We start from the raw sequence: 26,653 nt of genomic DNA, 5'->3' as shown, positions 1-26,653 counted from the left end.
TGAACGCACATTGATTCTAAATGTGGAGGGAAAAACCATGAGGACCCGGAGATAAATCCACGTGACCACGGGGAGGACACGCAAACTCCAAATATCAAGCAGGCGTCAGGGTCTGGATCAAACTCACAACCTCGTGTATACCAGGCGAAGTAGTTAACATCTCGCCACCGGATAGGGAGCCATGTTTGACGATTACCACTTGTTCACAACCGCAGTGGCAAGTTGTTGTACCTAAATTTCAAAAACCCTACGGTGGCCCTCCCCTCGTTTGATTTAAGACTGAATTGTGTACCCCTTGCCGTGTGTGAACATCGCCGTCATTCTGGGGAGACATATGTGGTGAGGGACTTGTAAGGCCAACCTTGATAGGCGCCCCCAAACACAGTTTATCTCTGCAGTCTATAAGGATGAGTGGGCATCTTTATCTTACGAAAATTTATATAGTACCCGATAACTATAGGACATACCGTATATCGCACAGTAAATATATATTTTTAAAACCATAAACCAAATTCATTCATTTTATTTAAATTAAACGCAGCGACAATAACTTTCACATTACAAGTCAATATTGCAATTCGAAACACATCTTACAGCTTTAATGTGTGTGTCTGTTGGTGTGGTGACTACCGCTCAGACTATTCGAAACAACAACAATAACAAAGTCATTTTAGAAACCATTTACAAAATATATTCTTCTTTAAAAAAAAGAGAGACGTATTTGCACAGATTGTGAACGCACACCTCTTGGGGAGTGGAGTGTGGCATCATTCCTCTCGCCGGTTGCACGAGCAATTATTACAATAAACAAACTGGAACTATTAAATCAGCAGCAGTGCCTCGCCAGGGTCCAAGAGTTCTCAGTGAGAATCCTGTACCCGACGTTAGGGCAATCGTGTGTCGCTGTTTCGCATTACCACCGTCAGACAACCTGTCATCCAACATTACGAACACATTTGCGGTGTGTCTTAAGATTACACCATCACTTAGCATACACCAAATTAGGATTATTTTTAAGATCAAACTTCGTACAATTTGCAAATGGTAAAACAAAAAAAAATACCCAAAAACAAATTCAATTGGAAAATGAGAACTTTGGTGACAGTACATCCGTGGACAGCAGCAGCAGCGGCAGCAAGGGTTGTTGATAAGTCGCGACACAATGCCACGATGCTCTCTGAGCGTCGTGATAGTCGATCATTTCTAAGATGAAATCAAATAATAATTACGAACAAAAATACTAATGCCCATTATCCAGGAAATCAATTTGGAGTCTTCAGATTCACTTTCAAGAGGGCGCTGCTGCATTGCGAAGTTTGGTCAATTCCGCTGAACGAGCATTGACGCCTACTGCTGTATATTTTGAGTTTGCGCGTCTCTCTCCCCGTGGTCGCGTGGATTTTTCTCTGGGCCCTTCGAATTTCCCCTCCACATTCAGAAATCAGCGTGCGTTCGGAGTTTTTGGCTGCGATAGATTCCGACGCGATGATAAGCCGCTGCGTTGAGCCATCATTTGTGATGGCGAGGTCGCTGCTGACAAAAAGAGCTACATAGTTCAGTGGGACCTTACCTGGTAAAAAACAAATAAACAAAATATTTTTGGCTTCACGTGGAAAGGAAACCGGAGAAGACAGGAGAAACCCCAGGCGCACGAGGAGGTTGACTGCACTTAAAAATACTGCACAGTCATGGTAAATAATCCACGACTTGTCATGTACCCTCATTGGCCACCCCAAATCAACCCTGACATGTGTTAATTTTTAAATAAATTATTTATAACGGTAATCAGGCAATCAGGTGACATTGCAGCACTGTGGAAACATGCGAAAACACATGATGTTTGTTGCGTAAACTTGTAAGGCGTGGTTCTGATCCGTAATCTAATATGGCCGAGTGGCACCTCCGTCTGGCAGGACGTTGTGAGTTTGAAATCCCTGGTGTGGTGACACATGAGCCCATCACCCCTTAGGGGTCGATAAAATGAGCACCGTTATTTTTCTGAAAACCTGTCCTATGGAGAGACTGGCTCCCACCCCCAAGGGAATGTGGAATTTCTCGCACTGGCTCAGAGCCACCGATGGAAAAACGAAGGCCACCCCCATCGCTCACCCGAGGCAGGGTTACTCTCTCACGTAACACACATTTGTTCTAATACATATATATCAAATTAAGTACGACAACGTAGCATCGAACGTTTAATTTCAACTTCACCGTTAATCAATAGTTCGGCGGCTTAAAAAGAAAAAGTTTCATCGATCGACCAAAAAAATAAAATCCACCGCCAAATGCTGCCGGGTGTGAAATTCCCGCCACTGGCTCCGGACCGTCGACGGGAAGGCGCGGCGCAGCCACTCCCCGCAAAAGTGGAAACGCAACAACAGACGGTGACCAGGAGCCTCTGGCTCAAGCGCCAGAGCGGGTTAAGGCCCTGGTTGGCTCCTGTGCGGTCTAGGGCTCGCTCCTGGAGTCCAGTTGGCTGGGCGCGGCCAGCGTTGAGGCCTCTGGCCACAGTCTGGTCGATTCGCGTGACTATGGCCCGGGCAGGAGCAGGGCCGGAGTTTGCTCACGTGTCCCGCTCCCGGTGCTGCTGCTGCTGCTGAGATCTGGCATGCCTGGTTTGCTTTGGCCTGAGGGCAGGCCGAGTGTTTGTTCCGCTCGTGCGGTTGGGGAGAGTGGCCCACCCCCACCCCCCCCCCCAACACCCCCGGTTGGGCCGTGCGCTGCTCCTCGTCCGCGATCGCCCACTCGGCCCCTTTTGCCCCCTTCACCGCTCGCGTTCACGGCGCCGCCTCGCCGCTCCCTCGGGCGGAACAACTCCGACGACTCCGGGCGACGATCGGAGGGCGCCCGCGACCTCATCTCCCCCCACCCCGCCGCGCCATCGCTCCGCTCCGCACGCCAGGGCCGCTACATCCCCTGTGTGGCCAGCATGGCCCAGGTGAAGGGGGCCGTCTGATCGTACAGCGAGTCTGCGGGGCCCGACGAGACGGGGATGACGGCGGAGCAGGAGGAGAGGGGGTGGCCGGTCCCCGCCAGCTCGGAGCCGTGGTGGTGGTGGTGGTGGTGGTGGCCGACGCTGTCGTAGGGCGACACGGCAGGGGGGCCCCCTCCGTGGCTCGACCCGTACGGGGACGAGGACGAGGAGGCGCCGCCGCCGCCGCCGCCGCCGCGGAAGAACGGCACGGAGAGGCCTGCGGTGGGGCCGGACTGCTGCTGCTGCTGCTGTGCCGGGGAGAGGCTGCTGTTGCTCACGGACCACAGGCTGGGGTACTGGCTGCACGGGGGGTGGGTGCACGCACACACAGGGAGGGGTGGGGGGGAGAGACGCAAGGTGTCAGCACACTGAGATCATCATCGGCAGCAGCAGCAGCAGTCGTGATGAATCCGATTCTGGACGAAGGCCTCGGCCAAGTCGTGGCCATTCACCACCGTCGTGTGATGGCAGTCATTTGTCTGGCACGTCGGCACACGGTGATTGGTGAGTGTGGCATTGGGGTGAGGAATAAGAGAGAGAGAGAGAGAGGTGAGCGAACATCGATTCAAGTTCGCAGACACCAAAGGTATGAACATGACAGCCTTTCCAAAATAAATATGTACATGGAGTCTATAGATCAACGTGGTAGAGGAGTCCAAATGTTAATACTGAATACTAGATTGACTTCATTGCCATCGAGAAGCCCTGCACTGTCAGAGTCGTCTCTCTGTCCTCAAGCAAACCGACCGCAGGAAGCGAACAGACAGCGCTGCGAGATGAGTTGCACTTCGACACAGCCAGAGACAGAGAGAGACGGGAAAAGGAATTGCAGCCAATTTCAGACGAACTCTGTGCTACGGGTTCGAATGCCGAGAGGAGCAATATAGTGAAGAACGCACAGAGATGGAGAGAAATTCAAGCGTAGAGAGAATCCTGGTTTACGGTATTACAGTGGTGTTGATGGTGGCAGTGATGGTGGTGGTGTTAGTGTGGGTTACATATTTCAGTCGACCCGTGGCACCTGGGTCTGCCCCGTGACCTCCTGCCAGCGGGCGTTCGACACTTCACGTGGCCTCGGGGTGCACATAGCCTGGCACAAGCGTCGTGGTGACGTCACCGCCACTTAGTGGCGAATGGCGGTTGTTGTTGTTAGTGTGGGGAGCGGTGGTGTAGCCGCTACGAACCCGACAACCCGCGTTCGATTCCTGCTCATGGCCAGCACCAGTGACGGTAATCTGAATCGGTTTTAGGCATCTCCTAGGTCGACTCAGCCTCAAATGAGTACCTGGTGCGGTGTGTAAACATCACCAATGGGGAAACAAAGGCGGTCGGGCGTGGTGCTGGCCACTCACCCCCTCGTGTGCCGTGCCGGCCTTCATAGGTGCTCGCTAACAGCACTTACCCCTACAGCCTGCTACAGGCTACACGGGGGATCTTTGTCTTTTGGTGGTGGCGGTGCTGCTGACGTTAGCAGTGCTGGTGGTGATGACTGTGGTGACTGTGGTGGTGGTAACTGTGGTGGTGGTGACTGTGGTGGTGGTGACTGTGGTGGTGGTGACTGTGGTGGTGGTGGTGGTGACTGTGGTGGTGGTGACTGTGGTGGTGACTGTGGTGATGACTGTGGTGGCGGTGACCGTGGTGGTGGTGACCGTGGTGGTGGTGACTGTGGTGGTGGTGACTGTGGTGGTGACTGTGGTGGTGACTGTGGTGGTGGTGGTGACTGTGGTGGTGGTGACCGTGGTGGTGGTGGTGACTGTGGTGGTGACGGTGACTGTGGTGGTGATGGTGACTGTGGTGGTGACTGTGGTGGTGGTGACTGTGGTGGTGACTGTGGTGGTGGTGACTGTAGTGGTGACTGTGGTGGTGGTGGTGACTGTGGTGGTGGTGACCGTGGTGGTGATGACTGTGGTGGTGACTGTGGTGGTGACTGTGGTGGTGGTGACTGTGGTGGTGGTGGTGACTGTGATGGTGGTGACCGTGGTGGTGGTGACCATGGTGGTGGTGGTGGTGACTGTGGTGGTGAGTGTGGTCGTGGTGACTGTGGTGGTGACTGTGGTGGTGGTGACTGTGGTGGTGGTGACCGTGGTGGTGGTGACTGTGGTGGTGGTGACTGTGGTGGTGACCGTGGTGGTGGTGACCGTGGTGGTGGTGATGGCGGTAGCACTGCTGCTGGTGATGACTGCGGTGGTGATGACTGTGGTGGTGACCGTGGTGGTGGTGACCGTGGTGGTGGTGATGGCGGTAGCACTGCGGCTGGTGATGACTGCGGTGGTGATGACTGTGGTGGTGGTGGTGGTAGCGGTAGCACTGCTAGTGCCGCTGCTGCTGCTGGTGGTGTGGGCTGGCGCTGCGTACCCGTGCGAGTGCGCGATGGCGTTGGGCGCCTGCAGGCCGGCCCAGCTCTCATCCTCGCCAAGCATTGCGGAGCCGTGGTGCAGTGCTGGTGGTGAGAGAACACGTGCACACACACTTACACGTGCACACACACTTACACGTGCACACACACACTTACATTTACACGTCCACACACACTTACACGTGCACACACACTTACACTTACACGTGCACACTTACACGTGCACACACTTACACGTGCACACACACTTACACGTGCACACACACACTTACACGTGCACACTTACACTTACACGTGCACACACTTACACGTGCACACACACACTTACACGTGCACACACACTTACACGTGCACACACACACTTACATTTACACGTGCACACACACTTACACGTGCACACACACACTTACACGTGCACACACACTTACACGTGCACACTTACACTTACATTTACACGTGCACACACACTTACACGTGCACACACACACTTACACGTGCACACTTACACTTACACGTGCACACACACTTACACGTGCACACACACACTTACACGTGCACACTTACACTTACACGTGCACACACACTTACACGTGCACACACACTTACACGTGCACACACACACGTGCACACACACACTTACACGTGCACACACACATTTACACGTGCACACACACACTTACACGTGCACACACACACTTACACGTGCACACACACACACGTGCACACACACACTTACACGTGCACACACACATTTACACGTGCACACACACACATTTACACGTGCACACACACACTTACACGTGCACACACACACTTACACGTGCACACACATTTACACGTGCACACACACTTACACGTGCACACACACACACTTACACGTGCACACACACTTACAACGTGCACACACACACTTACACGTGCACACACACACACTTACACGAGCACACACACACACTTACACGTGCACACACACACACTTACAACCAAACCCCGCACACACTCCTATGCACAAGCTCTGGGTATTATACCTATATAATTAATGGACTAATAGATTTTTCATTTAAAGCTTTCGTGACTGCAGGGATTCATATTCTTGGTTCTTTCGGTAAAGTCACGTGACTTTACTGAAAGAACCAAGAATATGATTAATAGATTGTTTTACGTATTATAGATATGAACAATAAGCAGCAATAACGACATCACTTGCAGCCATTTTACAAACCACTGCTGAACTAAGTCCTCCCTGTGTTGGTCATGGGGGCTTGTTTGACCATACTCAACCATGCTGGGTCGAGTGCGGGTGAGCGAGGGGAAGCCCACGACCGGTTCGGTACCCACACTTCGCCCCACCACACAGCCGACCCCTTCCCGACGACTCACTATGCGGTGTACCCAAATGTATGCTGCCGGGTGGCAAAAGTGCCGGGAGGTGGGATTGAAACCGGCGACCTCGGGATTGCAAGCCCAGTACACTGGCCGTTAACACCGCGGCAGCTGCCTGCGTAGGGCTGAACGATTAATCGATTTGAAATCGGTTAATCGCAATTTGAAACAATTCCATTAGCAAATCGCATTGTTTCAAAATTGCGATTTCAAATCGGTTAATCGCAATTTGAAACAATCCGATTAGCAAATCGCAAATGGCTGCGACTTTTTGCGATGTGAAAAGCCCTATTACTTTCTTGTTGGAATTGTTTCATTGTTTTTATTATGATACGTTTATTTATTTCACTTAACAATTGTTCTATGTTTGATTGTTCTATTTCAATTAAAACATTTCAATAAATACATGTTGGAAGCAATTCATATCTTTCAAGTTCTCATCCTGCATTAGAATATATAGAGCATATTATTGGATCTTTCGGTAAAGTCACGTAGGTAGGTTTCAAAGAAAATAACAAAACACTACGACGTTTCTATCGCAACACAAGCGGTCGTCTTCAGGAAAAGGGGGGTTAGCTTCCAAGGCAAACTGTTTATAAGGGGTTTGAAATGGGCGTGGCCTAAATGTCAGCAGCCAATGAGAATGTAAGTGGTGGGCAGCCAACCCGACGGTGGTTGGTTTTCCACCAACCAAAGGGCTGCCAGGTGAAAATTAGCATGTTAAAGAGAGATTAGCATGACTTAAAGCTTTCGTGACTGCAGGAATTCATACTCTTTGGGTCTCTCGGTAAAGTCACGTAGATATAAAAGAGACCAGATGGCTCATTGGGACACTGTCTACAGGAAAGCCACCCACACGAATGCCTATCTAAAACCTGACTCCCACCACCATCCAGCCCAGAAGAATTCCCTCATCAAATCTCTACACCATAGGGCTCGTTGCATTTCCGACCATCATCACCCAGCCAGTGAACTGAAGGACGTACATCAAGCCCTCAAGATGAATGGATCTATCACCCCAACCGCTGGAAGAGAACCATCTGAGAACCCAATCAAAACCATCACCTTGCCATACATAGCCAAGACGAAGGTACTCTGCAAACCTACTGGCTATCAACAAAGATTCGTTCATGAAGCCATCCAGATATATAAACACGGACACAATTTCAACCGAGAAGATGGGTACAAACTGAGTAATCATTGGAAGGACGTTATTAACCAGTTTAAGTCATAACTGGCTGCGATGTTTCCATCCTACCTGCCGATGTTAGCAGTTATTTCCGACTCTCCGAGTTGCATTCCTCGATGTGGCGGTGGCTACATTGACACGCTTCTAATCTCTCACGATACAATGGCCAGCCAAACAGCTTTGGGGTGCCCTCGATCTTCCTTCTCTAACCCCGCCCACTTACCATTGGGCTGCACCCATGTCAGGCCTATATAACACCCTGCTGCTTCAGCAGCTCTCTTGCTATATATTTTTCACCTGAGGACGATTGCTTGTGTTGCGATTGAAACGTCGTGATTTTTTAAAATTATTTTCTATCTACGTGACTTTACCGAAAGACCCAAAGTGTAGAGAGATTAGCACGTTAATGGAATGTCGCAGGGCCGCAACTAAGGGGTTGGCGCGCCAAGTGACTGTGCGAGTGTGAACCGAGTGAAAGCGCAAGTTTGAAATGGGAGTACTCATGATTTTGGAAAACTTTTTTGTGACCCCTGCTATGTATGGCAAGGTGATGGTTTTGATTGGGTCCTCAGATGGTTCTTCCCCAACGGTTGGTGTGATAGCTTTACGGAGTGTGTAGTCTGAATATCCATTCATCTTGAGAGTTCGGTGTACGTGTTCCAGTTCACTGGCTAGGTGATGATGGTCGGAAATACATTGAGCTCTGCGACCTTCCATTAACATGCTAATCTCTCTTTAACATGCTCATTTTCACCTGGCAGCCCTTTGATTGGTGGAAAACTAATCACCTTCGGGTTGGCTGCCCACCACTTACATTCTCATTGGCTGCTGACATTTGGGATACGCCCATTTCAAACCCCTTATAAACAGTTTGCCTTGGAAGCTAACCCCCTTTTCCTGAAGACGACAGCTTGTGTTGCGATTAAAACGTCGTATTTTTTTGTTATTTTTTGTTATTTTCTTTGAACCTATCTACGTGACTTTACCGAAAGATCCAAGAATATGAATTCCTGCAGTCACGAAAGCTTTAAGTCAAGATATATAGAGCAGTTCATATGTTGATGGTATCATGTGGTAATGCTCCAACACATGTTTTAAATCTATTACACAGTGAATATTGAACTGAAGCTTGACTTTAAAAAAATAATCGCATATCAAATCGCAATATCTGAAAGAAAAATCGCAATTCGATATTTTCTCCAAATCGTTCAGCCCTATCAGCTTACGTTTCTCAGCAGACGCAACGTTTCAATCCACTCCAAAGATCTTAACCTCTCGCTCAGCGAACAGAATGCAAACGGCCGTACTGCGCATCATTCGTAGTGCGACAGATTCTCGTGAGAGGCAACTCGGACAGGTTTTTGCTAACTGTGTACGGCAGAAAAAGCGAAACTCTAAAAACGAGAAAATAATTTTTTAAAGGGCCAGGGAAGGCAGGGGTTCCAATTGTTGGCACCAGCTCACCGCTCGGCAGCCTTCCAGCTTGTCGCCGGTTCCTCGGTGAGACGCAAATTTTTTAGGTCGCACTCATTACACACAAAGCGCTTGCCATGAATGGACCACAATACATCGCTGATCTCGAAAAGGAGCATAAACCAACACGCCAACGCAGGTCATCCTCGCAGCAGCGGCTTTTGGCTAACGATCGAACAAAGACGGTGGGCACCCCATTGCACGCTTTCGGATGCGCTTCTGCGGCCGTCTGGAACACTCTTCCCTCCGATATTAGGAAGCCACTGGAGCTACGCACTTCTAAATCATCTAGATTGAAAACTTATTTATTTAGAACTGCTTTTTGTGTTGAGATTGCTGTCCTTCCCCCGCACCTCCGATTAGCACGGCTGGGTACATACGGTGCGAAAGAAGATCCACATGCATACGTACAATTTGAACGAATGATGATTAATTATAATCAGGAGAAAGAAGAGACTCGAAACACCGCGAAAGAGAGAGAGAGGGAGGTCGAGCGGGGTGGGTGTTTCCGTGCTGAGTTGGCACGGTAACCGAGACAGAGGGAGGCGTTACCGTGCTACGTTGGCACCGTAACCAAGAGAGAGAGGGAGGGAGTCGTTACCGTGCTGCATTAGCATGGTAACTGAGAGGTAAGCGGAGGCGTTCCGTGTTGCGATGGCACGATAACAGAGAGAGAGAGAGAGGGAGGTGTTACCGTGCTGCGTTGGCACGGTAACAGAGAGAGGTGTTACCGTGCTGCGTTGGCACGGTAACAGAGAGAGAGAGTGAGGGAGGTGTTACCGTGCTGCGTTGGCACGGTAACAGAGAGAGAGAGTGAGGGAGGTGTTACCGTGCTGCGTTGGCATGGTAACAGAGAGAGGGAGGTGTTACCGTGCTGGATTGGCATGGTAACAGAGAGAGAGGTGTTACCGTTCTGAGTTGGCATTGTAACAGAGAGAGGGAGGGAGGTGTTACCATGCTGCGTTGGCACGGTAACAGAGAGAGAGGGAGGGAGGTGTTACCGTGCTGGGTTGGCATGGTAACAGAGAGAGAGAGGGAGGTGTTACCGTGCTGGGTTGGCATGGTAACAGAGAGAGAGAGAGGGAGGTGTTACCGTGCTGGGTTGGCATGGTAACAGAGAGAGAGAGGGAGGTGTTACCGTGCTGGGTTGGCATGGTAACAGAGAGAGAGGGAGGGAGGTGTTACCGTGCTGGATTGGCATGGTAACAGAGAGAGAGGTGTTACCGTTCTGAGTTGGCATTATAACAGAGAGAGGGAGGGAGGTGTTACCATGCTGCGTTGGCACGGTAACAGAGAGAGAGGGAGGGAGGTGTTACCGTGCTGGGTTGGCATGGTAACAGAGAGAGAGGTGTTACCGTGCTGGGTTGGCATGGTAACAGAGAGAGAGAGAGAGGGAGGTGTTACCGTGCTGGGTTGGCATGGTAACAGAGAGAGAGAGGGAGGTGTTACCGTGCTGGGTTGGCATGGTAACAGAGAGAGAGGGAGGGAGGTGTTACCGTGCTGGGTTGGCATGGTAACAGAGAGAGAGGGAGGGAGGTGTTACCGTGCTGCGTTGGCACGGTAACAGAGAGAGAGGGAGGGAGGGAGGTGTTACCGTGCTGGGTTGGCATGGTGACAGAGAGAGAGTGAGGGAGGTGTTACCGTGCTGGGTTGGCATGGTAACAGAGAGAGAGGGAGGTGTTACCGTGCTGCGTTGGCACGCGGCTGGGGTACGGCGCCACGCGGTGGGAGTGCAGGCCGGAGAGACGCTCGCAGCCCAGCGGCGTTGCGGTGCCCTGGGCCAGCGACATCGGCTGTGGCTGAGGCTTCCCCATCCACCAGCCGTGGCTCGCTGCACAAACAATGGACAAACGGAATTGGTGGAGGCGCGGTTCGGACATTCGGACGCCATGCCCCCGAAACCGCCACCACGCTCGCGGCACGCGCGTCGTTGAATCGCGAGCGTCACAACACGATATCTCTCTCTCTCTCTAAACGTGCGTATAGAGGTCGTTTGCAGTCCCACCCGCTGTAATGTAATAACGATAAAGGCGCAGCCCTGCATGTTGCCTGCTCAAGTCACTGCTGGCAGAAGGGGCCTCCAACCGAAATATCGGGGCGCCGTGGTGGCGAGATGTTGACTACCTCGCCTGGTGTGCAGGAGGTCGTGGGTTCCATCCACGACCCTGACGCCTGCTGCTGCTGTATATTTGGAGTTTGAGTGTCTCTCTCTCTCACCGTGGTCGCGTTGATTTTTCTCCGGGGCCTCCGGTTTTTCCCTCCGCATTTAGAATCGACGTGCGTTTAAAGTGTTGGCTGCTACACATTTCCAGGCGTGATAAGCCATTTCGTTGAGCTATCATTCGTGATAAGCCACGTCGCTTCTGAAAAAGAAGCTATTAGCACAAGTGGGGCCTTACCTGGTCAAATAAAAATGTTTTTTTGCGTGTGATTTGCTTACCTTTCCTATACTTTGGACTCCTGTCGTCTTTTTGTGTTGTTTGTTGTTGTAACTGTCTGGCCTGCCCCTACTGGACATCTGTGACAAAGAGCTTTATAGCTCGTCGGATTTGTAGCGGCAAAAGCACCCTGAGCGGATGCCCCTGCGCTGCGTGGCAGTGTTCGGTCCTCATTAAAACTGACTGTCTTATGAAAGTCACTAAAGTTTAAGTGTGAAAGTTATTTTACTACTTAATTACCAATATTATTATCGGAGGTGCGGGGAAGTTATACATACGTACAAGTTTGTTCGTTTGTTTGATGTCGTCTGCAAAGAGCTTCTTATCTCTACGGGTTTTACTGGGTGGGAAATCAACTTCCGATTCTGGCTGTCGCTGCTGCTGCTGCTACTGTCGAGAAGAAGAGATGTCGCTCACCGTGTGAGTACGGACTCTGTGGACAGTCGCTCACGTTCGAGTCCTTCATGGTGTGGCTTCTGGAAACGAGACGCACATTTTGTTTTGCCTGTTTTTAAAACAACGTGACGAGCTCGCGCCGAAATCGAGTCGCTGTCCGCACAGTTTCTATCCCCCCCCACCGGCACATTGAGCTGTAATAAAAAAACAAGTTAAAAAATTAAAAGCATTACGATTACCTACTCATACAAATGGTGCTGCATATGTAATATGGTGTCATGATAATAATAATAAACACATCATATTATTGGTTCTTTCGGTGAAGTCACGTAGAAGGGAAACAATAAAATAATAAAAATTATAAAACAATACAATTCTCACGACGTTTCGACTGTGAAGACCTGATGATGATTGCTTGTGTTGCAGTCAAAGCGTCGTGAGAATTTTATTGTTTTATATTTTTATTATTCTGTTTCCTTTGTACGTGCTTTACCGAAAGAACCAAGAATATGAATCCCTGCAGTCGCGAAAGCTTTAAATCAAAATAAACACATCATTTACAGCCTGTTCAACAATCCATTGCTGCAAGCGGTGACGGCGCGGTTGATTGACCGTACTTCACCACGACGGCGAACAGTGTGGGTTGGTGAACGGGAGGGAGGTTTCAGCAACCGGTTCTGAAATCACTTGCTACGAATGTTCGCGATGACCAAGGTCGCTGGGTTTCCAGTGCAATATGCGAACGTGTTCCACAGGACTGTAGGACTTGCCAGGTCTCAAGTTAAACATCTCCCTGCTCGGCCAGTGGTAGCAATTCCACTGTCATATGGCAGGAACCAGTCTATCCAGAGTGCAGTTGCCCGTGGTATCTAAGTGAAAAAAACTAAGTGATTATCGACAACGATGCATTAGCCAGTATGAAGATAATAACAATGTGATATTTGCAAGTTCACATCACAGATAATGGCTCAGATTAACATCGCAATTCAAGGGCCCTGCGGTGGTTGCAAGTATCCATTGTAAACATTGGTAGAAGTTAATTTTAGATTTGAAGTTTTCGTGACTGCAAGGATCCATACTCTTTGGTTCTTTCGGTAAAGTCTTTTAGGTGAAAATAAAATAAAATATTTTTTTTTTATTATTTTCACCTACGTGACTTTACTGAAAGAACCAAAGAGTATGGTAATCAACTAGAACAACCACAAAATATGAACAGTATTTATTTTTACCAGGTAAGGCCCACAGAGCGATAGCTCAACGACGCGGCTTGTCGTGGAAATTTATAGCAGCCAAATAATCTAAACTCTTGTTGATTCTCAATGTGGAGGGAAATAACGGAAGACCCGGAGAAAAATCTACGCCACCACGGGGAGAGACAGAGAGAGCAATGCAAACTCCAAATATACAGCAGGCGTCAGGGTTCTGGTCGAACCCACGACCTCCTGTATACCAGGCGAGGTAGTTAACATCTCGCCACCGTGGCGTCCAGTGGACTAGAAGGTCCTCACTCTAATGTAAAGCATGCGCTCCCACGGTAACAAAAGTTCAAGGCGCAGCCCTGCAATTACCCGCTCGCACCATTCCTGGCAGAAGGGCCATCCACTGGAGGTCACTCCAGAGAGACCCCCCCCCCCCACTCTAGTGGGTACATTTGGCCTATCTTCCACGCTGGCCAGACGCCTTGGACGTGGTGGGGAGTGCCCCGCGCTTGACCCGACCGCACGCGGCCTGCAGAGCAACGACAGCCGCGGCGTGGCGCTGAACCCATGCAGCGAAGACTCTGCTTGCGCGGGCATTCAAGGAACGTGCTCCGTCGTTTCGAACGCCGCGCCGAGAGGTTGAACCTGGCCACCGCTGGATTGCGAGTCCGTCGCGGTGCCCATCCCGACAAGGCGGCAGCGTCGCGAGCCCCGGCGGGATGGCGGAGAACTCCAGCCGAGGGCTGACTCGGCCGAGGACGACGGTGCAGTGCGTGCACCGCACGGATTCTTCAAACTCTCACCTTTCCTTCGCGTCCAGAATTCCCTTGGCGAATGGGTTGTGCAGGATTTTCAACGAAGTGACCTGAAACGCACGAGAAAGTCACCGTTCAAAGGGACACCTTTACGCGCCGGGGAACGAAACTCATCCCCTCGGGACCGCCGAACGTCATCGCGACGTGTGCCACACGCCCCACACCCCGTGTCTCCGTGCCTCGTGTCTCCATGCCCTGTGCCTCATGCCCTGTGTCACCATGCCCCGTGCCCCCATACACCCACACCCCGTGTCTCCATGCCCCATGACCTGTGTCACCATGCCCCGTGCCCCCATACACCCACACCCCGTGTCTCCATGCCCTGTGCCTCATGCCCTGTGTCACCATGCCCCGTGCCCCCATACACCCACACCCCGTATCTCCATGCCCCATGCCCCGTGCCTCATGCCCTGTGTCACCATGCCCCGTGCCCCCATACACCCACACCCCGTGCCCCGTGCCCCATGCCCCGTGCCCCATGCCCTGTGTCGCCATGCCCTGTGTCACCATGCCCCGTGCCCCCATACACCCACACCCCGTGCCCCCGTGCTGCCCACCTCCTCGTTCTGGTAGGCGGTGACGGCGATGAAGCGTGTCTCGGGGAACGCGTGGCTCGTGACGAGGCGTTGGGCGCCGCCGACGCGCACGATGTGGATGCGGGGCTGGTACTTGTGGAGCGAGTTGAGCATTATCTGAGCAGCAGCAGCGACGACGACGATGAGATTCACATAGACGACAAAGCCATCGACGCTGGTGATGCCATCGTCATTATCACCGACATCATGAGAACAACCAACTTCATCAATTACCCAACTTCGCCCTGAACACTGACATCTTCATTGTCACCACATGATCATATGCACCATAATCCTCATCATCATCATGGCCAAAATAATCACCACCACAAGCATCACGATCACGTAATCTCCACCACCACCAGCACAGGCAGTAGCAGCGACAACAACCACATTCACACAGACTTTAAAATGTTGCCCGTTCAGCATGGCATTTACAGATTAAACATTGAAAATATTGCAACAAAACGTTTGGTTTTTGGATTAATTGCAAACTACCTGGGCGACTGGCTCAATGGGACTTTCCATGTGACAATTAAGACATTGATGTATTGATTGATATCGTTGTAATGGCGTGGTCATAAAATTGTATTGAAGAATTATGATTCACGTACAGGGGCCTCGGTTTAGGGAAGGCACCTGACAAAGCCATCAATACTTGTCGAGACACGAGTATGACAACGACAGCAGTTGACTTTGCTTGACGAATGAATGAACAAATCAACACTCGTTCAACTGTTGTCGTGTCACTTGATTAATTGTGATGCCATCACCATTATCAACTGCTTCATTGTGGATCTCGCCAAACACCCCAATGTAAGACCACAGACCTTGGGGGGAAATTGCTGCCAGCAGATCTGGCTGCCTGTCTCCCCAATTGTCTGTGGCTTCCTTAGCCCCCACGTGAAAGACTGTACGGGTGTTACTAAAGCCGCATCATTGTGAGATGCAATTCGCATGAATGACGGTTTTAAAACATACCACCAGAGTCCATCATCGACACCATCAGCAATTTCACCGCCACCACCAATAGCAACACCACGAACACCATCACCACCAACAACGTTATGACCAGATCACCACCATCACACCATCAATAACATCACCATCAGCATCTACGTGAACTCCATCACCAACACCGCTGACATCATGACCCCTACCACATCACCACCATGCCACCACCACTACCACTACAGCATAGCCATCACCAGCATCATCAAGACCAGCACCACGAAAACATCACCACCACCAGCACCAAAGACAAAGCCCCACGTGTAGTCTTAACAGACTATTGGGGCAATTGATGTTTGCGAGCACCTATGAAGACCGGAACGGCACACGAGGGGACGGGTGGCCAGGACCACGCCTGGCCGCTTTCGTCTCTCTAGTGGCGATGTTTACACACCGCACCAGGTACTCATTTGAGGCTGAGTCGATTGATTTGTGTGACCAAGATGAGAGCCCATAGTCAAAGGGAGTCATCTGACCAGGAGGCCCAGGACCGGTTCAGATAATCGTCACTGGTGTCGGCCATGAGCGGGAATCGAACTCGGGTTGCAGGATTTTTAACGCAGCGCACTATCCACTACACTACCGCTCACCACCAGCACCACCACAATCACCACCACCAGCACCACCACGAGCGCGCACCTGCCCGCTGCCGTTCATCTTGTTGGAGAGCTTGACCTTGCAGAAGGAGACGGGCGCGCGCATCCAGTGCGCCCCGAAGTTGGGCGAGTCCGGGTGGATGTAGACGCAGCTGGGCGGCTGCGGCTCGGGCTTGCCGCCCGCCACCCACTCGCCGTTCACGTACTTCCAGCGGTGGGCGTCGGCGGCGCAGAAGTCCAGCAGCAGGGAGTACATGGCGTTCGGGTCGAGGCCCGACACGGACGCCTTGATCACGGGGAACATTCGCCTGCGCGCAGCACAGCGACGGGAGAGTCACTCGCAGCCAGGGCTCGGAGACAGAGTGAGGCATCTGGACAGATGACAGCTCATAGAGTGATTCATCTGGCCAGATGAGAGTTCATAGGCAGAGTAAATCATCTGGCCAGATGAGAGTTCATAGGCAGAGTGAATCATCTGACCAGATGAGAGCTCATAAAGTGGGTCATCTGGCCAGATGAGAGTTCATAGACAGAGTAAATCATCTGGCCAGATGAGAGCTCATAGAGTGGGCCACCTGGTCAGATGAGAGCTCATAGACAGAGTGGGTCATCTGGCGAGATGAGAGCTCATAGACAGAGTGGGTCATCTGGCCAGATGAGAGCTCATAGAGTGATTCATCTGGCCAGATGAAAGCTCATAGGCAGAGTGAATCATCTGACCAGATGAGTGCTCATAGATAGAGTGAATCATCTGACCAGATGAGAGCTCATCTAGTCTCTATGAGATAAGAGCTCATAGAGGGAATGAATCATCTGACCGGGCAACATTCGCGCTGGCGGCAGCCCTGGGCCCCGCATTTTGGGGGGCCCTGCGCTTCGAGGTCACGGTGTCAGATGCAACACTTCCGGTTTAGTTTGAAGGCGTCAGGGGGCCCTAACCATTTACACCTGATATCAACCATCACACCTGACCATAACCATCACACCACAGCAACAACCACAATTATAGGTAGAGACCGCTTTGTACATGGTGCTCAAATTGTTATTAAACATATTATTAGCAGTAGTATTATTCTGCTTTTTTTCATCTATGAAAACCTCGCTGAGTCTCATGGACTCTTTTTAAAGAGGGTCCTGCCAGTGTTTTGCAGTAGAGGGTGGGGGGGGGGGGAGGCAATGATTGCTAGGTGCAGTGCAGGCGTCCCTCGCATTGCGAGCCACGCAGTTACGCGATCCATCTTTTCGGGTCGTACTTCATCGCACTCACGCAATTGTCAAATTACATTTTTCTAGAGAAAAACGAATCGTTATTTTGTGATGGCGTCATGGCAGCGCCCAGCGTCACGGGCTGGGCGTAGCCATCCTAGATCTGCTGCCCTCAAGTTACTCCTCATTAAGTCGAGTAGAACCCCTCTTAACCAACACCCCTGGTAACGACTAATCGCTCAGCGACGGGCCTCCATAGAGGCCAATATGTAGTGTATAGTAGTGTATAGTAGTGTATAGTGTATAGTGCAGTGTATAGTGCAGTGTATAGTAGTGTATAGTGTAGTGTATAGTAGTGTATAAAAGTGTGGTGTATAGTAGTGTAGTCTATAATAGTGTAGTGTATAGTAGTGTAGTGTATAGTAGTGTAGTGTATAGTAGTGTTGTATTTAGTGTAGTGTATAGTAGTGTAGTGTATAGTAGCGTATATTGTAGTGTATAGTAGTATAGTGTATCGTATGTAGTGTATAGTAATGTAATCTATAGTAGTGTAGTGTATAGTAGTGTAGTGTATAGTAATGTAGCCTATAGTAGTGTAGTATATAGTAGTGTAGTGTATAGTAATGTAGTGTATAGTATAGTGTAGTGTATAGTGTAGTGTATAGTAGTGTAGTGTATAGTGTAGTGTACAGTAGTGTAGTGTATAGTAGTGTAGTGTATAGTAGTGTAGTGTATAGTGTAGTGTATAGTAGTGTAGTGTATAGTAGTGTATAGTGCAGTGTATAGTAGTGTATAGTGTAGTGTATAGTAGTGTATAAAAGTGTGGTGTATAGTAGTGTAGTCTATAATAGTGTAGTGTATAGTAGTGTAGTGTATAGTAGCGTAGTGTATAGTAGTGTTGTATTTAGTGTAGTGTATAGTAGTGTATAGTAGTGTAGTGTATAGTAGTATAGTGTAGAGAAGTGTAATGTACAGTAGTGTAGTGTATAGTAGTGTATAGTAGTGTAGTGTATAGTAGTGTAGTGTATAGTAGCGTATATTGTAGTGTATAGTAGTGTAGTGTATAGTAGTGTATAGTAGTGTAGTGTATAGTAGTGTAGTGTATAGTAATGTAGTGTATAGTGTAGTGTATAGTAGTGCAGTGTATAGTGTAGTGTACAGTAGTGTAGTGTATAGTAGTGTAGTGTATAGTAGTGTAGTCTATAGTAGTGTAGTGTATAGTGTAGTGTATAGTAGTGTATAGTGTAGTGTACAGTAGTGTAGTGTATAGTAGTGTAGTGTATAGTAATGTAGGCTATAGTAGTGTATAGTAGTGTAGTGTATAGTAGTGTAGTGTATAGTAATGTAGCCTATAGTAGTGTAGTGTATAGTAGTGTAGTGTATAGTGCAGTGTATAGTAGTGTATAGTGTAGTGTACAGTAGTGTAGTGTATAGTAGTGTAGTGTATAGTAGTGTAGTCTATAGTAGTGTAGTGTATAGTGTAGTGTATAGTAGTGTAGTGTATAGTAGTGTAGTGTATAGTGTAGTATATAGTAGTGTATTGTATAGTAGTGTAGTGTATAGTAGTGTAGTGTATAGTAGTGTAGTCTATAGTAGTGTAGTCTATAGTAGTGCTGTATTTAGTGTAGTGTATAGTAGTGTATAGTAGTGTAGTGTGTAGTAGTGTAGTGTATAGAAGTGTAGTCTACAGTAGTGTAGTGTATAGTAGTGTAGTGTATAGTAGTGTAGTGTATAGTAGTGTATAGTAGTGTAGTGTATAGTAATGTTGCCTATAGTAGTGTAGTGTATAGTAGTGTAGTGTATAGTAGTGTAGTGTATTTAGTGTAGTGTATAGTAGTGTATAGTAGTGTAGTGTGTAGTAGTGTAGTGTATAGAAGTGTAGTGTACAGTAGTGTAGTGTATAGTAGTGTAGTGTATAGTAGTGTAGTGTATAGTAGTGTATAGTAGTGTAGTGTATAGTAATGTAGCCTATAGTAGTGTAGTGTATAGTAGTGTAGTGTATAGTAGTGTAGTGTATAGTAGTGTAGTGTATAGTAATGTAGTGTATAGTGTAGTGTATAGTGTAGTGTATAGTAGTGTAGTGTATAGTGTAGTGTACAGTAGTGTAGTGTATAGTAGTGTAGTCTATAGTAGTGTAGTCTATAGTAGTGTAGTGTATAGTGTAGTGTATAGTAGTGTATAGTGTAGTGTATAGTAGTGTAGTGTATAGTAGTGTAGTGTATAGTAATGTAGGCTATAGTAGTGTATAGTAGTGTAGTGTATAGTAATGTAGCCTATAGTAGTGTAGTGTATAGTAGTGTAGTGTATAGTGCAGTGTATAGTAGTGTAGTGTATAGTGTAGTGTACAGTAGTGTAGTGTATAGTAGTGTAGTGTATAGTAGTGTAGTCTATAGTAGTGTAGTGTATAGTGTAGTGTATAGTAGTGTAGTGTATAGTGTAGTGTATAGTAGTGTAGTGTATAGTGTAGTGTATAGTAGTATATTGTATAGTAGTGTAGTGTATAGTAGTGTAGTGTATAGTAGTGTAGTCTATAGTAGTGCTGTATTTAGTGTAGTGTATAGTAGTGTATAGTAGTGTAGTGTGTAGTAGTGTAGTGTATAGAAGTGTAGTGTACAGTAGTGCAGTGTATAGTAGTGTATAGTAGTGTAGTGTATAGTAGTATATAGTAGTGTAGTGTATAGTAATGTAGCCTATAGTAGTGTAGTGTATAGTAGTGTAGTGTATAGTAGTGTAGTGTATAGTAGTGTAGTGTATAGTAGTGTAGTGTATAGTAGTGTAGTGTACAGTAGTGTATAGTAGTGTAATGCATAGTAGTGTAATGTACAGTAGTGTAGTGTATAGTAGTGTAGTGTATAGTAGTGTAGTGTATAGCAGCGTAGTGTGTAGTAGTGTAGTGTATAGTAGTGTATAGTGGTGTAGTGTATAGTAGTGTAGTGTATAGTAGTGTAGTGTATAGTAGTGTAGTGTACAATAGTGTAGTGTATAGTAGTGTAGTGTATAGTAGTGTAGTGTAAAGTAGTGTAGTGTATAGCAGTGTAGTGTATAGTAGTGTAGTGTACAGTAGTGTAGTGTATAGTCGTGTAGTGTATAGTAGTGTAGTGTACAGTAGTTCAGTGCCTCCATAGAACCCAACGTGTTCGCTTACCGACCATTCCCCTGTTAACAACATGCTGTTGTAGGTACAGTAAATATTAATGAATGCATTGATTAACCACGTTTCTTTTTAATATAATGTGTATATAATGTTGTTAATATCATTATGTATTAATATCCATTGTTTAAATATTATAAAGTAAATTTTTTGGGTGGAAAAGGGTAACTTTCGATGCTATCGGAAGGAAATAAGCCTTTAACGTGTATCTCCTATACTCGCTTAACGTCCAAATCACTTAGCGTGTATCTCCTATACTCGCTTAACGTCCAAATCACTTAGCGACCGCTTTCGTGAATCGTGGAACCAATCACCGTCGTTAAGAGGGGTTTTAAAGCATTCTCTGCAAGTAGTAATCGTTTTAATATTAATAATTATTTGTTATCAAAGTCATTATTAAGTAATTTAGTCACGTTAATAATAGTATTGTTAATTGGTATTAGATTCGTACATATTTTGTTAAATCCAGGGCAAAAATAATTTAAATAAATTATACTTTAAATCTTTACCGTAATACACCCCCTGCATAACACGCATGTCCATGGGAAACTAGACTTGATGCGACGTGATTTGCGCTCGTTTGTACGCGCTGTTTCTTCAGGAACGCGTGACGCGTGATATGCGAGGGACACCCGCATATTCAAAGTGATTTGCGGGTAATTTTTTGTTTACACGTTTTTACACCGCCCACACAATGGCCTACACTTGCTAACGACGTCACGGGGATCTTTAACGTTCACTGCGAAGCAGACGGCGCGTCGTCGTAATAGTATTATGGTAAATACACTGCGGCAGTATTAATCAGGGCGGCCTGCTGGACTCCGACCGCGACTATCTGCAACAACGAGGGGTGGGCGCGCTGCCGCTAGGCCGCACCACCGGTCAGCAAAAAGACTGCGCAGTGTCCCCCATCGGTCCCGAGAACAGCAAAGTTCTTGCCATGACAATCAGCACCACGACCGTCATCATCTCGGCTCACGTCAGCAACGGCGCCGCGAACAACAAACAGCGTCATCATCATAATCATCGTCATCACCATCATCATCATCAGCGTCGTGACCTACAATCAGGGCCGGATTAAGGCACGGGGAGCCCAGGAGCCTCCGCCAGCTGGAGGGCCTCCAGAGAAAAAGTTATTTAATTTGTGAATGCTGAATTTCATTTGTTGTTAGCCTTGTAAAAATACATTTTATTTTTATTTAACTTTGTTTTCCTTTTGAAAATATTACTGGGGGGGGGGGGGGGGGGGGGAGGGGGAGGGGCTCACAGTACCTGTAGCCCAGGGGCCTACAAAATCTTAATCTGGCCCTTCCTACAATACTTAGCCTCAGCAACACCACAAACACCAGAACTATACCTCTAATACCGTGAGTGATAGCGCAGTCGCCGTTCTGAACAATAACACTGCGCAGTGTTCCTGCTCACCAATTCAAATACCAGGAGAAGCAAGAGTACCACCACCGGCACCACCAGCTCAGCTTACCACCACCAGTACCGCACCATCAAACCCTCTCTCATTCACCCTCCTGGGCTTCTCTGTTAGACTATTCAATAATTACTCTCTGGTTCTTTCGGTAAAGTCACGTAGATAGAAAAAAGAATGAAAAAAATTTATACCAACGTGACTTTCACGAAAGCTTCAAATCATGATATTCAATAATGCCCTGCAGGGCATATACATATCTATCGTATGTTATAAGATGTTATATATTTTAAACAAAAAAAATCTAAGTCGGGCTGGAATTGACATGTGAGCGAAAACGCACAAAAAAGTTACCTAGAATCGAGTTTTCTAAACAGAATCAAATTAAGATCCCGTCACATCATTCGCAAGCGCGGGTCGCTGTGTGTCGGCGAGACGCTTGGTACCCCTACTGCTGGTGCAGCGTGGCTCTTAGCACCAGCAAATAGGCAGTGTCTCCACTTCTGCTGTTTCTACTGGTGTTGTTCTGCTGGTGGTGCTACTGGTGTGTGTGCTGCTGGTGTTGATAGTGCCCCCCCCCCCCCCCGTTGCCCCCCACGGCTCACCTGCCCGCCTTGGTGACGATCATCTCGTTGGTGAGTTCGCTGAACCTCTCCCAGAGGTCGCGCTCCTCGAGCGCCACGCGCAGTTCGCGCTCCGTGGGGTCGCCCTTCTCGCTGCCCGCGCGGGACTCGCGCTCCACGGCGCTCAGGAGGTGCTCGAGGCGCGGGGACGATGCCGCGGCCACCGCCGCCGCCTCGGCGCTCAGATCACCGGCGGAGCTCATCGCTGACGATGTCGCCGCCGCCGCTGATGATGATGATGTCGCTGCTGATGATGATGTAGCTGCTGATGATGATGCCGCTGCTGCTGATGATATCGCTGCTGCTGCTGATGCTGCTGATGATGATGCCGCTGCTGATGATGATTTCGCTGCTTCTGCTGCTGATGATGATGTCGCTGCTTCTGCTGCTGATGATGATGCCGCTACTGCTGATGATGCCGCTGCTGCTGCTGATGATGATGGTGATGCCGCTGCTGCTCCTCGTGCTATAGCTGTTGCTGTCGCCCTGCGGGGACCGAAGACGCAGCCGTGGCTTCAGGCGAGACGACACCAATACCGCCTCCACTGCCTCCACCTCCGTGGGTTCACGGCTATATTACGAGTGAAACGCTGCCACAACCGAAGGCCCTCCCGCTCTTTGCTGCTGCTACTGCCAATGTAATGATCTCCCCCACGGTTTGGGTCGCAGGCCGATCGCCACTGAAAGTGCTGAGATGTCATCTCTATAAAGACAAAGGATCCTCCCCTCCCCCCCGCCCACCGTATAGCCTTAACAGACTGTTGGGGCAAGTGCTGTTAGTCGCGGTTATCAGCCACGAAGGTCGGCAAACGGCACACGAGGAGGTGGGTGGATTTGTCCGGAACGTACGCAGCCGTAGCTCAGGTCTACCAACTCCGCGAGGCTGCATCTGCTCCCCCACTCAGAAGATACGTAATATCGTGGGTATATCTTAAAACGTCACTGAATACACCGATGCTGCGAGTGGATCACACAAAGTGCCCCTGACGTAGAAATATATTTTTTAAATATTTAAAACAAAAATTCAAAGTCTGGCTGGAATTGACATGTAAGCGAAAACACACACACAAAAAGATAACGTAGAAACGAGTTTGCTCGAGATAATTAAATGAAGATCCCGTGACATCATTCGCAAGCACGAGTCGTTTGTGTGTCGGCGTGACGCTTGGTTAACCCGTACCGCTGGTGCAGTGTGGCTCTTTCAGAATCAGGATTTTTATTTATACGGGAGGAATCCTATGGAGCTCTATGAAGCTATTTGTGTCGCAGAGAGGTATCATGTCCACATCGACAACAGCACGCACACTTACTCAATGTCCCATACAAGCGGACTAAGTTCGTATCGCAGTGAAGTACTGACCGGTGTTATTTTCGACAATGGGAAAACTTTCCACCGCGTACTAAGTTCTAAAGTCGCTGCTCTTTACAGGCACATCCACTCACGTCGAGATATCTGATGTCACGTGCAGCTGGCAAGACGGCTGGAGCGAATAACGTGCACCGGTCTATGCAGAATCTGTATCCGTACTGGGGGAATCTGATGAGCTATAAAGCTCTTTTTCACGGATGTCCAGTAGGTGCACGGGGTAAGAACGCGACAACAAGAACGTTACAAAAAGGTAGCACACCGCCCATAGAGCCTGGCACAGACTCGACTCTGATCGACTGTCTGAATCGTCACAATATAAGTGGACATCGTATATTTGTAGATAATATATTTGTATATAATTCACGGCCTATGCCGTAACGTGCAAACACTATCCTTATTACAAATATCTATGGCCGCACGTAAAATAAAAAAACCCACAAACAATAAAGCTGTAGAATATTTAAACCCTACCGGCCGTTCCGTTCAACTCCCTGCGTACTCGATTTGTAGACCCCCCCCGCGGAGGCAACGCGTCTCTGTGCAAAAACACAACCCCCTATATATTGAGATATAACATCCACCACACGCTACCTGGCACCTGACATAAGCCACCGGTGACACAGCCTCCTAGACGGACGCACGCAAACCCTCACACCGTCTATTAACTCACTCAGTCGTGTGCTGTTTCCGTGACGAGTGTGTGTGTGTGTCTATGTGTATAAAAGATGTAAGAGCCGGACTCACAACCACCTACCTTTATGGTGTGTGTATGTATATATATCTGTAGATTTGTAGAGAGAGTGGGAAAAAAAAAACCCCACACCGACACACGAGCTCCCCGCGTGTAGAGGCAGACACGCACAGAGCGCCCTGCAGTGTCCCAAGGGTGGGTGGCTGATGGTGAGTGAGTGACTCTGGGGGTGGGTGCTGATTGTGGGTTGGGAAGCACGGGGCTCCACGGATGTTCCCCTATTATACGGCGCGATGCCCGTGCGAATGCAGCCGCCGGATTGGATCGCGGCGAACTCGCTTTCAAGTCGCCTCTCTTTGCATATTAAAGTGCTGCGCTGATTTAAGCGCGAATTAGCGAAGTCTCCCTTCATCAGCCAGGCCCCCCTCGACCCCAGTTGATTTCGTTTGTCTTCTCCTTTCCGGCCCCGCCGTCTTGAGCGAGGCACAGCGAGAGCGACGTCGTTGCCTTAACGAACTCCACTCGGTCCGCGCACACAGTCACGGGGAGAGAAGTCGAGAGAACATCCCCCCCCCAACCCCCGACTATGCGCTTCGTGAGAAGTCGACGCGAACGCCTACCCATCAGCGAGCGCGTCGCCCCTTGTGGCGTTACGCGCCCGGCGCTATGAAGGCAGCAGCTGCTCCATTGAGTTTGTCGTTGTCCCTCTGATGCTGACTTGCTTTGGCCGTACCACGTCGGCCGTGCTCGATCCACTGCTGGATGAAAATGCCCCCCCCCCCTCCTCCTCCTCCCCACCAAAGCCGCAGTCACTTCTCACGATCCTGCGACGGTGACTGGTAAGCCATCCACCCAGCAGATGAGCGCGTTACGGTCCTGTAGCTACAACTCCGTTATGATTCTCGACCATGAGCAAGACGTGGTCCTGCCCAAGCCCACTCGCTCGTTAAGCTCCCGTTGCTTCTCGACAGAGTTGAATGTGGCCGCCCCGCGACAGCTGTTATTATTTTAAACGTACCCGTTTAACGTCTAAGTCGCTGGGTTATCGGTAGCAGCACACGTCCGTGCATAAATGCAAGCTGTGCGCAGAAAATACTGCATCTATACTGCGCCTCGGGCAAAAGGGGTTATTCACAAGCCATGATCTATCCACTGCTGAACCAAGGTCACCCGAAGTCATCGCCATCTCTTTCGCCATCTCACGATCCCGCGATGCAACAATTCATTTGGCGCAACAATGATGGGGGCCGTCCATGGTGGGGTGGGGGGGGGGGCCCCTTCGACGCCTTTCGCACCAAACCGAAAGTATCACTTCTGATACCGGAAGACCCGGGACGGTCGCCCCGATTCGCCGCACCCGTAAGAGGAACGCCTCTGCGTGGCCATACACAGGAGTTGACACAGTGGTCTTCGCACTTTCGCCGATAAGACATCATCAGCGTAAGGGCCGCCACACCGCCTGTTTTGACATGTTGTGTGTTGTCGAGGGGTGGGGGGGGCGCACTAAAGGCCACCAGGGCCTTGTAATGAAGAACACTGAGTTCTCGAGCGCGTTCCGTCCCTCGGCTCTAGATTCCGTCGTTAAGTCGCGAAGGTTCGGCCACCGCTCCATCTCGAGACGCGGTGCCTGCTCCAAGCCACACTCACTTTTATTAACGTCCACAATTGGGTTTCTGTGACGTGCGTATTTGTTCCCCAATCGCGTGTGCTCCTCGACATGTCTCTAAACCAAACTAAACGTTTTATTATTTTACCAGGTAAGGCCCACTGAGCTACATAGCTATT

General features: G+C 49.1%; 1 protein-coding gene across 1 annotated transcript; it reads right to left on the bottom strand.

The window, feature by feature from the left end:
* Positions 1-505: 505 nt before the first annotated feature.
* On the bottom strand, positions 506-26,598 carry LOC116946546 (T-box transcription factor T-A-like). The gene is made up of 9 exons (XM_076070110.1): positions 24,932-26,598; positions 22,791-23,294; positions 16,449-16,713; positions 14,781-14,915; positions 14,212-14,273; positions 12,231-12,289; positions 11,060-11,206; positions 5,330-5,414; positions 506-3,274 (listed from the first exon to the last, which is right to left on the bottom strand). The coding sequence occupies exons 2-9, from the start codon at positions 23,009-23,011 to the stop codon at positions 2,908-2,910; spliced, it is 1,341 nt and encodes a 446-aa protein (XP_075926225.1). The 5' UTR covers positions 23,012-23,294; positions 24,932-26,598; the 3' UTR covers positions 506-2,907.
* Positions 26,599-26,653: the final 55 nt, after the last annotated feature.

This window comes from Petromyzon marinus, chromosome 27, assembly GCF_048934315.1.
Source record: "Petromyzon marinus isolate PM22_M1 ecotype Great Lakes invasive population chromosome 27, UKy_Petmar_22M1.pri1.0, whole genome shotgun sequence".
Classification (NCBI taxonomy): domain Eukaryota; kingdom Metazoa; phylum Chordata; class Hyperoartia; order Petromyzontiformes; family Petromyzontidae; genus Petromyzon; species Petromyzon marinus.
The sequence above is the reverse complement of the archived record's forward strand: the minus strand, read 5'-3'. Positions and strand labels throughout refer to the sequence as shown.

Bases quoted from the DNA above. Each gene is read 5' to 3' on its own strand.
- LOC116946546 (XM_076070110.1), bottom strand. From the start codon at position 23,011: ATGAGCTCCGCCGGTGATCTGAGCGCCGAGGCGGCGGCGGTGGCCGCG. The intron at 16,714-22,790 runs GTGAGCCGTGGG...TGCTGCGCGCAG, and splicing joins ATCGTCACCAAGGCGGGCAG to GCGAATGTTCCCCGTGATCA. The intron at 11,207-12,230 runs GTGAGCGACATC...TTGTTTGTGCAG, and splicing joins ACAGAGTCCGTACTCACACG to CGAGCCACGGCTGGTGGATG.